Source organism: Anopheles merus, chromosome 2R (assembly GCF_017562075.2).
Source record: "Anopheles merus strain MAF chromosome 2R, AmerM5.1, whole genome shotgun sequence".
In the NCBI taxonomy this organism is placed as follows: domain Eukaryota; kingdom Metazoa; phylum Arthropoda; class Insecta; order Diptera; family Culicidae; genus Anopheles; species Anopheles merus.
Genome location: NC_054082.1, coordinates 11956792 through 11971673, shown reverse-complemented (window position 1 = coordinate 11971673; position 14882 = coordinate 11956792). Strand labels below are relative to the sequence as shown.

At 45.1% G+C, this 14882-nt stretch overlaps 2 protein-coding genes across 7 annotated transcripts in view; one reads left to right on the top strand and one right to left on the bottom strand.

Annotated features, from left to right (window-relative positions):
• Positions 1-10584, top strand: part of LOC121588015 (serine proteinase stubble) — a 107862-nt gene extending 97278 nt beyond the window's left edge. For all 4 annotated transcript variants that reach the window (XM_041905488.1, XM_041905489.1, XM_041905487.1 and 1 more), the window contains 2 exons: positions 9999-10148; positions 10248-10584. In XM_041905488.1, coding sequence (XP_041761422.1) covers positions 9999-10148; positions 10248-10382 — 285 coding nt within the window. In that variant the 3' untranslated portion in view covers positions 10383-10584. The remainder of the gene's footprint in view (positions 1-9998; positions 10149-10247) is intronic.
• A 77-nt stretch (positions 10585-10661) lies between these two features.
• Positions 10662-12433, bottom strand: LOC121588017. 3 transcript variants are annotated; one of them, XM_041905492.1, is made up of 3 exons: positions 11989-12427; positions 11738-11882; positions 11298-11676 (listed from the first exon to the last, which is right to left on the bottom strand). In XM_041905492.1, the coding sequence occupies exons 1-3, from the start codon at positions 12316-12318 to the stop codon at positions 11588-11590; spliced, it is 564 nt and encodes a 187-aa protein (XP_041761426.1). In that variant the 5' UTR covers positions 12319-12427; the 3' UTR covers positions 11298-11587. The 3 variants fall into 3 exon arrangements, with proteins under 3 accessions (XP_041761427.1, XP_041761426.1, XP_041761429.1); XM_041905495.1 differs by having other exon boundaries at positions 11587-11676; positions 11751-11882; positions 11989-12428; XM_041905493.1 differs by lacking the exons at positions 11298-11676; positions 11738-11882 and adding an exon at positions 10662-10917 and having other exon boundaries at positions 11989-12433.
• Between the last annotated feature and the right edge of the window lie 2449 nt (positions 12434-14882).

Sequence of the window (14882 nt, the reverse complement as noted above, 5' to 3'; positions counted from 1 at the left end):
GCAAAAGCTTAGCTGTAGGATTTAGCCAAAAGTAAAGAGTACGTGATAAGTAACTTTAGCATCATTGGTTGTGTCTTTAGGAAAACTACCCCACATACCCTGCACTTTGATTTTCTTCTTTTCCCACGAGCCCAACCTTAACGTAAAAGGTCAAACTGCCAAAAAGGCTGCCGCGTTTATTTTCGGCAGAGACGATGCTCAGATTTGTATGCATAACCATTGCCGAAACAGATACAATCCTTTCAACACCCGCAAAGCTTTCCCCCTTGGGAGTCCCGCCAAGTCGAGAAGGTCGATTCAGTTGGCTAGGTGGCTAGGAATCTACGCATGTCCTCGCACTGCCCTTGCTTTCCCGGTGGAATTAATTAAGATACAAGTACGAGCGACGAATTCACAAGTTCATTTCTATGACGAGAGTTTCGTCGTTCGTTCTGTTTTTTTCTTTCTTTGAGGCATCCTTGCTTTTCACTTTGCCACCTGCATCCGCCTCCCGATTCTGTACCGTGTGTGCTCGTTTGTATGTATTAAAGCACATCGTTCGATAGCATCGTCACGTTGAATGAAGTCGTACCACTGCCGGGTGTTGATGAAATGGCTTCCCCGTACTCCGCACGCACTCACGAGCGGGATGGTTTTCCGTGTCCATTTTCCGTTCCTATTTGTGGTGCGTTTTGGCAAACTGATTCGATTTTCTTCTACAAAACCGTACCCCACCAGCGCACTCCCCGAGGCCGAGCAACTCACTGCGAATAAGCGGAATTCGTTAGAGTCGCCCGAAAGTGAACCTTGATTTTTGCCATTCGGACTGCGAAGGAAGTGTGTTTGTGTCTTTACGCCGTTTGCTAGGGGAATGGTGAGTTTGTAAGAAAGTTGCCGATTACCGATCCTGATTGGGAAAAGGAAAGGAAAATACACGTCCATACTAACAAACAAACTCGAACACAGCATGGATGGATCGAAGGAAGGATGACTTTACGAAAGTCGTGATTTGTGTTTATCTCTAGTGCATTGGTCCATAGCTCAGGCGGAGAGTGCTGGATCCTAGAAGAAGAAGCAAAAAAATGGGCAAAGTTGTCGATAAATTCGGAATCAATAGTTCGCCCAAGAAGACGAACTTTCTGCGCCAAGGCTCAGATGCTCTTCCCTTTCTTTCGGAGTGACCAGCAGACGGAAGTTTTTTTTTTGTTGTCTTTCATTAGTTTGCTTCCGAATTTCGTTGTAAACGATCCTTTCCGAAAGAATTGGGTTGAAAATGGCAAAAAGAGCAAAGAGAAACGAACGTGCTTTTGATGTTGTCTTCCCTCCTGTGGACGCAATCATGCTGCGACGGTGGATCGTTTTTCGTTAGCAATTTGAGTTTGTTTGCCAAAACGTGATGCAGTGTTTGTTGTGGAGGAGAGCGGATGGTCAATAAACGTTGTGACTGATACCATGCGGGATTGTAATTTTCTTCATATTTTGGTCAGAACAGATTCCAGGAATCAATATAATGTAGGGACGATGCTGGTAGGACATTTGACAACATAGTTGTGATAGTTGTGAGAGATAATTTTTTTACGTTTCATTGAAATTCATTGAATTTTTCATGTTTTACCAACTAAACCCACAAAAATGTAGTTATTGTTAAGCAAAACAATGCCCTTCTATTATCACTCTCTCTCTCTCCCTCAAGAGAGTTGGATCATCCCTTCGATTTTCCGGCATTAAGGACAAGTTGACGAAACAAGCTAACGAAATAATGCAATTTTGTGCCTTACGGTCGGCCTGCAGCGCCTTCCTAGTGGCCGGTTTCTTTTTTTTCGGTAACACTAGAACTTTTAAAAGCATTAGGTTTTCCCTCCCGCGATAGTGCACTTGAGAGCGAAAAAGCTTTTCCCATCGCCTCCGTTCCATGTCGGCAATGCACTGGATTGGGGTGAGTGTTAATTGATTAGAATCGTGAGTAGCAAATACCTCGCAAGCAGTGAATCGGCAGAAAACATTCTCACGAGTGGATGAAAACTTCCACTTTTCCCGCACACGGAAGAGTTTTCACTTCAATGGAGTGTTTCAAGTTGGGCGGGAGATAACGGAACGGGTTGTGTGTGTGTGTGTGTTTCAAGAGGAAAGCAGGGAGATAGTACTTTCGCAGATGATTATAGTTTCTGGATTTTGCAGTGGAGCGCTAATCTCGGCATGATACGGGTACTTTTGTGGGATGAGATAAAATGAGTGAAAATTAAATGATGCAAACATTTAGAAGGCATTCAAGCCGAACTGATAAATTAATGATATTGACTGAGGGCTAAAGAAGGGGCGTTTCGATTTAATTACTTCTCAATAGAAACTGAGTCAGCAGCGCCACGATGTACTCTTGTGTCCAACAGGTTTAAATAATCACCTCTCGTCCAATCCATTGCTCGTTCCATTTGGCACGTTGGCAGATAGTCATGCCACCCGCTTTTTCCACGAGCATTCATCATCCACGAGATTCAAGGCATCGGGTTTAAAATAATGCCCTGGCATTTCTCCTGTTTGAATGCTGCCGACGATGGGCGGTAACATTCCAGCAGCAGACGAACGCTTCTCGAGCTCGTTGTGTGCTGCATATTTCCATCGTACACCCCAGCCTATCGCATCCTTTTAGTTAGGGGTTTCCGTCGCCTTCCTTGGCTGTTGTGGGGTGAAATTCCTTTCGGAATAAAATTCTTCAACCATTTCGACCCTGTGGAACTTCGTGCTCAGCCTTTTGAGCGCGGCGAGCATTCGTTCGGCGGCAAAGGCAGCATTCGTTTCGTTAGGACAATCGAAGGAAAGTTCTCTTTCATTTGACTTTTTTTTGTTTTCTTTATTCGCTAAGACTCTTCTCTCTGTCTCTCTCTCTTTCTCTCACCGGGGATGGCGTAGTACCTCTTTAGTTATTTATTTCGTCGTCTTCTAGCCCCGAGGGCCCAGCGCTCTGTATAATAAGATGGCCGTACGGTGTCGGTGCCGGTTGTCGGTTGTCGATAACTTCAAGCATTGACAAGCTTTTCTCGTGCCGGTGCGGTGGTCGAGGGGTTTTTTTTGTGTCAGTGGAAAAGACTCGACCTTCGAGACCCGTTCTTTTTCACCGTACGGCCGAACGACTTTTTCCAACCATTTCCATTTCGCAAGGCATATTGTGCGGCGGAATGTGTGCTGTAATCAATTCCATTCGTCAACTCTTTTATCGAACGCTGTGGGGGGTGGAGTGAGCGTTTTTGCCTTTTCTTTTTAACATTTGCCATCGGTTTCACTGTGGTGAGGTGGATCGGCTTCCTTGTTCCTTTGAAAAGAAAAACACATCAATTGAACATTGGCTATGGCAAAGGTTTACCCAAGCGCAAAAGGGTGCCAAAGAAAGTGAATAAGTATATTGTTGGTAAATAAGCAAACGGAAACTCGGTACACCCCTAACGTACCGCCGTAGAAGTCGTAGAAAGTTTCTACCGAAGGAGAATGAGTATGAATAGAACCGTTTGTTCTCATTTAACTTCTTGCCCTGTTTCTCGGTATGTTTCATCTCGTAATGGTGATAATGACGGTGGCGTTCGTGCTAGAATATTTGCCCCATCCGTTGTGCTGCGCTGGATGTGCTTATGATTCACCGTGCAGGGAAAGATCCTTTTTGCCTTTTCATTTGTGAGCAGTGATGGTGCACATGCCTTGCGCGGAACTGTGGGTATGGTCGGATCGTACCGATAGCACGGGTACGGATGGAAGGTAAATGGTAAATGGTAGTAGAACGGTTGTGAAGATGTATGAACTATTCCGTACAAAAAAGTTCAGAATGAATAGCTAAACGAAGTGTAATGCCATTCCGTTGTGAGAAAGTTGGTCTCGTGCTGCTTTGATCATCAGGCTAAGGAGTTAATTAGGAGCGTTTATCTTGTACAAAAGCCGGGACGAGCTTAGCTTGAAGACATTCGCTTTCATTGCCAATTGGAATATGTTGACGATTATCATCTCCAAAAAGGGACATTGGTAGAAATGTACCAAAGTAATGGTTTTTATCAGTGTTAAGCAGACCATTAAGCGATCTATAAATTAAGATTAGAACAGATGAATCTAGTTAAGCTATAGTTGCTCACAAGCACAATGCGATACCGAAACACGATAAAAAATGGTCCTCTGATAGTAGCGAAAGTTGCCCCTCTCTCCTTGATTGTTGTACTGTTTCGTAGTTGTGCCTTTTTTTGCAACAATTTCACAACCACAGCGTGCACAATCCATCTAACGACAACACATAAAACACTGTCAACAACGACCATCATCGGCCCGCAATGATCGGCCATTAGCTGCCGCGCTGATAGCGGTTTTCAATCCGCTAACAAAGTGATAAAACGCGTGAGAAAGCAAACGAATGGTTCGGAGCACCGGCAAACCCCGGGCAAGCGTAACCGAGCGACACGGAATGAAGAAAAATCCATAATCCCAGATTACCACTTCCCGCGTTGAGCAGGAAATTTAAGATGTACAAAAAAAAGGAAAGGAAGGAAGGATAAAAAAAGCCGGCACGATGCTGATGATTGTACGAGCGTCTTTTCTATCTCTCGCGCTAAGGCTGTTAGTGCTGTTTTATGCCATTTTGTGGGAGTTTCAGTCAGTGCCTGCGGGTACGAGCTCGCGCTCTTTTGTTGCCCACCCGTTACGATAAGAGGCCCACCCGTTGTGGTGATATGATAATTAGAGGAGCGTATAGATTCCTTAAGGGCTTTCCGGAAAGCCGGCCCCGTGCGGTTGGTGTGAAAGAATGTCAAGTGGATGAGTTGAAGCGGCACTGTATGCCCATCCCCAATTCCAACAATTTAAGGATTCTTATCCGTTCAAAGACAAAGAACGGGAAAGCAAAGTTCAATGGCGAAGGTGGTGCCTTAAGACGGTGGTTTGTCTTGTGGTTGGCTTGAGGTGTCAGGATTTGATGCGTCTGTTTACACCTCAACATTTATAACGTGAATAAAGGGAACATTTTGAGCATGCTTCGAAACTAGCGTCTCAGAAGCGAGCGCACTGTTTGTGGTTTTTATAGTTTTCCTCTTTCTTCCAAACCTAAAGTGACTTAACGAAGGAACCGGAAATAAAGCCCTTTTTTCGTCGCTTCTCCACACGTCACAGCGATAAATTTTTTATCACTCCACACACGGCCGGAACTCAAACCTCGGACACGTGGGATGCAATGTGAAGCTGGTGGGAAGCTGAAGTTGAAGAATGACTCGGCACAAATAACGCCCGCAGTCATCCCGCTCGGCTGAGAGCTTTTGTTGTGGTCGGCGGTAAGGTGAATCCGTGGCACAGGAGTTCTTCTCACGGTGAATCACGAAAACGGAAATGGTGCTGGAATTGCTTCAGGCAGGCATGAAAGAGATATTATCACGTACGGGCGGGCGGGCTCTGGGCCCACGCCGTTCTTGGAGCACTATCGACAAGCCACATTTTTGGTTTATTTCTGAACAGAAAAACGTGAACAATTCTAAGAAATTGTACGAGATAGGGATGCAAACACATGAACAAACAGTTCAAAAAGGTGACATGAAGTAAGCTCGGTAGAACAAACAAAGCTTTTACAAAGAATGTCACAAACTGAGTTATTCGGATGTAGATTCTGTCAAGCTTTTGTGTGACCTTGTAAAGCAACTTTCATCTCCTTTGTTGTAGTTGAGGATTTCTTTGAAAAATTGCAAAACACGCTTCCAGAGATTTGATGTCAAAGAAGGTTTTCCTATTTCTTAGCGGCACAAACCGGGATCGAAGTTTTCGAACATGCTAAAACACCGAACCAACGCCGAACACACCGTCTGTATGTGTGCGGGACACAAAAGGAGATAAATTTCAAACACCAATATCTACACCATATGTTCTATCGAGCTTTTTAAGGCGTCGAAATAAATCTCATCCGACAGCGCAGGAATTGACCGAACGGAAGGAACACAGGGATAATCAAAGCGAGCGCACCCGTTCTGGTGTCGTAAGAAAATGGCGCCAAGTGCCATTCGAGAACCCATCCATCCAAAACTAAATCCCGACCCCGATTGGGATGGGACTTTTCGTGCTACAGCGGTGGGGAAATGGGAATAGAATTACCTTACGGTAGTGAGCCTGGTGGTGGTGGTGGGAATGGTTTTGTGGGGAATGATTTGTTGACGCTGCATGAAACTCTTCACACCGGTCGGGGATCCGTACCGGCGGTACCATGTGCGGGGAAGAGCAACAGACGGCCGTATTCTCCGCTTTCCCGCTGCTGATCCTTTTTGTAATATGATCGAAATGGCAGAAAAATAGCTTTTCTAGTACGTTGTGGAATAGATCTTTCTTTTCTTTGGTGTACCTTTCCCTAACCTTACCCTTGGAAGATGGTGATTCGATAGCATGAGCACATGAACTGATAATGTGCGAGATTCGATGTAGTTTTAGCTTGATATTTCGAAGCCGCTCGTTCCGCCAGGAGGGACGAGTTTCATCCATTGCGTGCGTGCGTGTTTTTCTTCTGTGGAAAATTTGGTTGTGTGTCGTAACGCCTTTCCTAATGGTTAACAACATCGAACCAAGAATGGGCTTTTGGGTGAAAAAAGGGCTGATTGATGAAGAATCAGCAAAGTGTGATAAACTTTGGATGATGTTCTGTTGAGGCAAACGGCATAAACTCTTCATGTTGATGTGGCGACGGTATAACTTTGCCAATGATATCTCTTCCTCTTGGAAGTGATGAATTGAGTTCGAAACGAAGTTTAATAGGAAATCTCATTACGATGCGGTAAAAGGCGATGCGGGGGATGGAAAAATGGTCGAAAACCAATAAATGAACGTGATTTTATTACGGCTCGACTCGGAACCCACTTCCCTCTTTACATTTATAAGGCATTAACAGGGAGAGGCTTTCCAATTGCTCCGAAAAACTAGCGGTTTGTTGATATTGTATCCCCACCTACTCTAGTGCCTTAATTGATGATGATAAATGTGGGTCAATCGTACCGGTGCCGGGAAAAGGCTGCTTTTCGCCAGGCTTAATCGATTTATCGCCTCGCAGCCTCGCAAAAGGACGTTGAAGCAAACCGCTCCCAAACGCTCGCAAACATGCGCTAAGAGGAAACCATTACTCAGTTAGCTGATTGAATTTGACACATCTTTTGAAGGCACAAAATCGATGCCACGCAGCAAATGGAGTTGGCAGAAGAAGGCACCAGCGAACTGCCATCAGCCGGCTGATAAGCTAAGTGACGCATTTGATCGATTTCCAGTGGCGAAAAGCGTCTGTCGGCTTTAGCTCAGGCTGGCGAATGACAAAATAACCAATCAGACCAGCAGGCAGCCAGCCGGTGTTCTGGTGCCGGTGCTGTGCCGAAGCGTGTCACTAAGACGCCTGCGAAACCGAGCAAAGCCACGGCAGGCGTGAACGCGTCCTGCCTCGAAATGGATTTAATTGTTCACCCAACCGAAAGCAATCAATCGTTAGCGAAGCAGCTTCAAGCTCGATTCGTTCAAAGAGATGTGTTCGCTGAAGGAGTTGGACATGCTGTCCCAAGACACAGGCGAATAGTCCACATCTTTCTTGTCTTCCGGTAACATCGTGTTATCGGTTTTTGTCCTGCTAGCTTTATCGCTCGCCCATCATCGCCGTGAACGTCAAATGATTCCTCTTTTCCTTTCGAATCGACGGAACCGTTTGTCGTTGGGTGTCAGTGGCAAACTTTTAATGACCATCAAGATAAGGCGACCAAGCGCCCGTTCGAAATCGTTCCATTGTTAAGGCCGATTAGTAAGCTAGTTCGCTTTGCTGGCATGCTGTTTTCAGCCAAGAATTTGTGGGACGGAGATGCAGTGTTGTTTAAATCACATCACTTTTGGCGTCGCATCACCTCGTCGTGCTTGTCGTGAAGACACACTTGCGAGCTTTCACCGAAATCGGCAAGTCGTCGTTTGTCATGTGCACCGAGTGTGCTTCGGCAAAATCGGGATGGTAGATTTGTCATTTAAGCATTGCTTCTTTCCACTGCCAACAAGCCACGCCAGGTGTGTGCAGGATTTCGAAGGAAATTCGCTTCATAAACCAAAAAAAAAAAAACGTCGCAAAAAAACGTGCCGGCGTACAGGTGTTTCGATGGTGTGTAGGATGATCCAGTCTTTCGACAGTGACGGCAGTGTCATCCGTTCCTGTGCTGTGCTTCTGTGTCTAGATAAGAGATTGTTAAAGGGGTTTAGCACAGTAAGCTCAATTTAATCCCTCTCGACACCGGAGGAGTGTATCACATATTACGCCGGTAGGTAGAGAGGATTTAAACACATACGAGTAATTTTGAATCTGCCTTTCTTGTGGGAGGAGGTGTTGGAAGTAGACAGATGGGAAGCAAAATGTCATACAACGCAAAACGCTTTTAGGTGTGTTTGAAAAGTGCAATGTAACTAATCCATCAACACTTCTGTTAAATAATGAACCTGAAGTGTACTTCCCGCTCGCTGCCTTGCACGTTCCAAGCTCTCTCAGCATCAATTTGCAACCATTTTAGCACTTTGCAGCCAGCACCAACATAAAACCTCGTTTAAGGTCGCCCAAGCGCCGGCGGTCTGTTAAATCCTTTTGCTTGGAAAAGGTTCGCCCTAACGAAGCTACTGTTACTTCCTCAATGAGTGAAGTATTAGTTGCCGTAAGTGCCGGTTCCGGTTGCATCAATAAAGTATTGGGGTGCCACGGGTGCTAGAAAGCTGCCGCCGGGAAAGCGTAGTGTAGTATTAATTAAGCTGTGATCGCCCAAAGAGGTTTGAACTACGTTTGGATGGGTTGGAATCGTAGGAGCTGTGTTGTTTGGTGCGAAACACCTCCTTCTATACGCTCGCACATTAAGGATTGATGTGTTTCACTTCGCCGTTGTTCATTGGTAATTAATTGATTGCGACGAAAAGCGGAAGGAATGCCCTTTCTCGGGGTGAGCGATCGGAATTTGGAAAGTTTGGTTTTATGAACAAAGCTATAGCGAATGTGGCTACTTTCGTGTTATTTAAGAGGTAGGACAACAACACAAAAAACAGGTTTTTTTTATGTAGCGTAATAATAGCAATGATTTAAAGCGGTACAAGTAAGTTCCTTTTGAGGCAAGGATTTTCCGATGTCCATTTGCTTGTGGTCTTTTCGATACTCGTGCTTATTTCATCAAAACTTATTAATTTGATGGCTTAACAAGGAGAAAAATGAAGCATCGTTTGTAGATTATGACTTCTGTTAGAATCAATTGATACATTGGTCTTAACGCGTTGAAAATTGTAATAAATTTACTTCGGGGAGCTTCAGTACAGCTTTCCCCTTCAAATGGCCTTTTACAGCGACTGAAGGTATGCAAAGTGTTGTTAAAATCGCTTCAAATGTTGTGAGTTTAGCTTCAAGGAGAAGGCCGCTGTTTTTAATCACAAAATAATATAAAATATCAATGTAAAAACGAATAAACAGCTGTTCCTTAAAAAAAAACAATGGCGAATAAAAAAGCTATGCCAGATTCCTTATCACCCTTATCCAACATCTGGAGCATCATTTTCAACCAAACCTAAAATTAATACCATTGGAGTAAACTTTTTGCTCCCTGCCTCCCTCTTTTGTTCGCTTCTTACGCGCAACGGTGTCTTTTGCCACATTTTCCCCTCTTTGTTCAGCGAAAGAAAAACGCGAACAAAAAAGCGCTGCAGATGGTTGCACATTCACCGCTGCTTTTCAGTCACCTTGGCTCTGGTAGCTTTACTGCTATTTTCTCTTCACACTTTCACACACCGGCGGATCGCCCTTTTGGCATCGTAAACTTTTTCCCTGACTCTCCTGTACAATCTTGCCAGTGCACACACACACACCACCACCACCACCGGCGAGGTTGTGCTTGAGTTATGAGTGCCGTTTATTATTCATAGGAATGCATTTTCCGCTTCCCATTAGTTTCCACTTTTCTCATCGAATATTCTCTCTCTCCCTCTCTCTTTCTCTCTCCTTCGATATTTCACCTCCACATGCGTGCATCGCACAGGTGTCCGTTCCGATCGTGAGCAACGACCGGTGCAAATCGATGTTCCTGCGAGCTGGGCGGCACGAGTTTATACCGGACATTTTCCTGTGCGCCGGTCATGAAACGGGCGGCCAGGACTCGTGCCAGGGTGATTCGGGCGGACCGCTACAGGTAAGTGGTTGGTTGCGGGGAGGATGTTTTTTATGTTGTTTCACTGTTTAACTCTCTGTTGTTCTATGTTTTTTTGCTCTCTTTGCTTTGCTCGTGTAGGTTAAAGGCAAGGACGGTCACTACTTCTTGGCCGGCATCATCTCGTGGGGCATTGGCTGTGCGGAAGCGAACCTGCCGGGCGTTTGCACGCGAATATCCAAGTTTGTGCCGTGGATCATGGAAACCGTGTTGTGATAATCACCACGCAGCAAAGCAATTTGCAACGCGCAGACGGCAACAAATGGAGCCCTTTAGTGTGTACGAGAATGATAAAAAAGAGAAGAAAAAAGAACGAAAGGAAGAAAGGAAGGACGTACACAGAAGCAGAAGTGTACATAGCTTTGTTAGCATACAATCGAGAGAGAGAGAGAGAGAGAGAGAGAGAGAGAGAGAGAGAGAGAGAGAGAGAGAGAGAGAGAGAGAGAGAGAGAAAGAGAAAAGTAACGCAATAGCAATGAAACAATTAATTTATGATTAAGAAGCTTTATTTAAAAAAAAAAGCAAACAATATACAAGCAGACTAACATAATCAATATTAAATGGCAGAATGAACATACAGAAATATTTCAGATCAACATAAATTGCAGCAACGATTTTGAATACAATGCAATCCTTTGTAGCAATCCAGTTGAAAATTCATAGCCCTTGAATCCACTCGCTTCGATACAAAAAAAAAACAGATTCTAGTGAATCTACCAACGAGATACAAGATTGTAAATATGGCCCAACGCTTCAGGGGACAGCAATACGCCGCATTAGAGAGAGAGAGAGAGAGAGAGAGAGAGAGAGAGAGAGAGAGGAAAATGAATTGCATGAGTATACAAGTGTATTATGCTACGGTGTGTACGCTTTGATAAGGACCGAATGAACCGTGAACTGCCTCGTGAAGACAAGCAATGATAAGCACGAAAGATTGTAAATATTTATACAAGGTAGAACACAAAAAAACCCCACACAAACACATATGTTAAACAAGGAGTTCGGCTAGTTGAAGCTAAATCAATTTGTACATACGTATATACAAGCGTGATCGAAACCTTTCCCCACATAAGCAGAGCAACCCTTTAAGGCATGGCACCGAGCGAGCTGCTCCGACCGTTCGTATTATTTTTAAACAAATATTATTATTTTATTATTGCGCTTTATTATTTCCACACTCCCGGCGCACCCGTTCGCCGAACGCCCTAGGTAGCATTGTAAGCGAGCGCATGGGATAAACACGCATGGCATTCCTGTTAATAGCTGATTATGATAATTATTATTAACCCTTCTTCCTTCACTCCGGTGTATTTATGTTCTCTGTCTCTAGTAGCTAGTAGGCGAAGCAATTATAGTAAATAATATTTCATATTTCCAAAGAAAATCCGTGTCGCTGCGTTGTTATTTGGTGGTTGTGATTGTTAAACGCGCGGAGGACGGGATGCCCTGCTGCGGGGCTGTATCGCCGCATACACACCCAACAGTATCCAGATGGCGAAAAACAGCTTCACTGCAGGTTGAAAGAAAATTATAACAACAAGCGGACCTTAGTGGAACACTGCCTCGCTTACAGCAAAATATTACAATAATCCAATAGATCCAGACGGACGTGTTGATCGCTTGTATGACGGCAAATATTTTCGAAAACACAATCACAAAGAAACACTCCTCGAGCAGACCGTACACCGCAAACACCTGCACTAGCGTGATGTTGTTCTGTTGTTCGGTGGATACATAAGTCAGAAAGAAAATGAATTGAAAAAAAAAAACAAATCTATCCTCGCAATCCTGCCCCTTTTTCCCAACAAACACTAAACGTTACCTTAAATATTCCAACCACCAGCAGTACACCGGGCGTCATTTTGATGATGGTCGTGATGATGTGGTACGGTAAAAACACATCCAGATGGGTATAGAACTCACACACGCGGGCAATCATTTCCGTGCTAAACTGTAACCGAGCCGGACCGGCGTCCGGCGCGGCGTCGTCATCGCCGTCGTCCGGAGCACGTAACGACCCGGACACCTTATCGCACCGTAACCGCATCAGCTTCAGCAGTTCGACCGTTTCGGTCGTATAGTACACGGCACTGACCATCCACAGAAAGCCGAGAAAGTAGCCAAACACACGGTAACAGTCGCGAGTACACATACCGGGCTAGGAAACGGCTGTGTTTGTTTCTTTCTGTACCGGACACGATTGGCAATTGACAGCATGTGAAGTGACAGGACAGAAGATCACGGCCTGCTGAGATTGTTTGACTGTTTATTCAAATCGTCCTCAAGGAGGGTTGATAATCGATTGGTTTCATAAAATCAGAATTGATTTGATATATAAACCTTTATGTTTCCCATACCTTTTTTTGCTTAGCAAATTCATAATTTTCTTTTATAATTTAAAAAGAAAGGCATTCGGACATTCAGTTCAACATCCATCATAAACAGATCCACTTGCTGTTAGCAACCCGAACCCATGACCTTCTTTTGGCATTGTTGTTCTGTTCTTTTTTACCCCAATTTCAAATTCCAGGAACTGATAAAAAATGGAAAACCAACGCGATTTATCCGCTGCCACAATCGTCTTGCCACATCTTAATGCTGGCCATTTTTCATTTGCATGTTTTCGTTTTAACTTTCTGATCTGGCCGAATGGTTCGTGGCAATGTTGTTTACAGAAAAGCTTTATGCCGATAATTTATTAGTTGTCACATTTCTGTTGTTTTCGCACTTGGTCAGTGATTTTTGGGTGTTTTTTTTTGTCTTTCCTGGTGAGAAAATAATGGAATAACCGTTGAAGGGGCCGGAATAGAAGGTGAGAATAAATGTTTCTCACATCTTTTATTTTCTACCCTTTTTCACCATCACCACCACCACCACCAACTCCGAATTTCAAGCAAACCGTATTCAATGAACGAGCAAGCAAACTGCGGGAAAAAGTGGGAAAATAAAGAAAAACTCATTCAGCTCAACGTACGTAGCCCGGTTCGAAAATAGCTTTCGGCTTAGAGTAGTGTGGGATGAAAATCGAATTGCATTATGATTCGGCACGTCGAATTCCGTGGGCTTCGTTACCCGGTTTCCGCCCGTCGGTTTCCTGCCACTCCCGCTCTCTCTCTCTCTCTCTCTCTCTCTCTCTCTCTCTCTCTCACACACACACGTGCACGCAATTAGGAAGCTTATCCTTCGGTTTGGACTGGCACAATGAATGGGAAAGGCGGTGGCATTTGGCCGAAGAAAGGCAATAAAACCGTTTTACCAACGTTATTTCAACTGCCCCTTCTTCCCATTCCCCCGTCACTCGGTCTATTCTATCCCTTTCCTTGATGCTTGGCTGCTGCTGGCCCGGTGCCAGAGCTACCAGCCAGCCGACGCCACCCATCCGGGGTCGGGCGGTTGGCCCGGAATTGCGGAAATGTGACGGCATCCGGCAGAGGGAAATTGTTTTTATGCTCCCATTGCCACCTCCTGGCGCAAGTCGCTCCCAAATAACACCCCTCCAAGTCCGCCCGGTCGGTTCACTACTTCTTATTGCACACTTTTCGGCCCAAGTAGGTTGCATCGGTCGGCTCGTGGAATGGCCTTTTCGGTGTTTCAACTCCGAAGTCAGAGGGAGAGAGAGAGCATAGATTCTGGGGATTGAACTTTGCCACACGGCAACTTCAATGTACAAACCGAAAAGCGAAGCCATTTCATTTGGCCGGCTGAAGGTTGGCCCGGGTCGGCTTTGTAGCTGGCTGTGGGTGGTGATTGAAGTTTGTCTCCGTTGCCCTTCGTACCGCCACGGGGCAAGAGGAAGCCACCCTCCTGCCGGCAGCAATGACGACTTCCTCCGCAATCGTTTCCGTTGCATTTTCCGGCAAGCTCGTCCACGCCCCCGTCGGTACAGAGCGAACGAAACGTGCACGAGGCAGCCGGGGACGCGTTTTTTTGGGGGTAAAGATTGTTAAGTCGTTATTGCTTATTGTAGCGGTTTGCAGACGGGCGTCGTGCGAGGGTCTGGGGTTTGCAATATTGCATCGCACCGCTTTATCAGAGTGCTGGAAACGGTAGGCTTAAGCCACAACTACTGTGTACGAAGGCGTCACTGTGTGTTTGTGTGTGTGTGTGTGTGGGGGTCGATAGAGAGGTTCCGCAAGACAACTTTGTGCAACATCGCGAAACGACGTCCCGAACCCTAAACCCGGGCATTCCAGAGCAAACGGAAACAACATCATTGGCTCTTTTTTTTTCTTTCTTTCGCAGCCAGTACACTGTCATTGGTATGTGCCGGAAGTTCGCTTTTGCCCTTCGCAGCACCCTTACCACGGGATGGTAGGAAATGGTATAAATTGTTCGAATGCTTCGGTTCATTTCGCTTTGCGGCGAGAGTGCCGAAGATTGTGACCTAGGATTGTTGTTTTTTTTACTGCTGTTGTGTGTGTGCTTCGTTTCGCTTCTTGTGTTGGTTTCACTTTTGCACATCTTCATTTGGCAAGCCATACCCGCTTGCCCCATGGGTGGGGTTGGTAGTTCGTTACAAATACTGTGTTTTTAAGGCTTTTTTGTTGCTGTTGTGGAGATGCTTTAGGGATAGAACACGGAAAAACGGTATAAAATGCAAGAAGTTTGGGAATGGAGGTAGTTTTTCCCTCTGTTTACACTTTGTAATGATTCATACAAAGAAAATATTTAAAAAATTCTCCAAACCATGAATAATTGTACCGAATAAACAGTAGG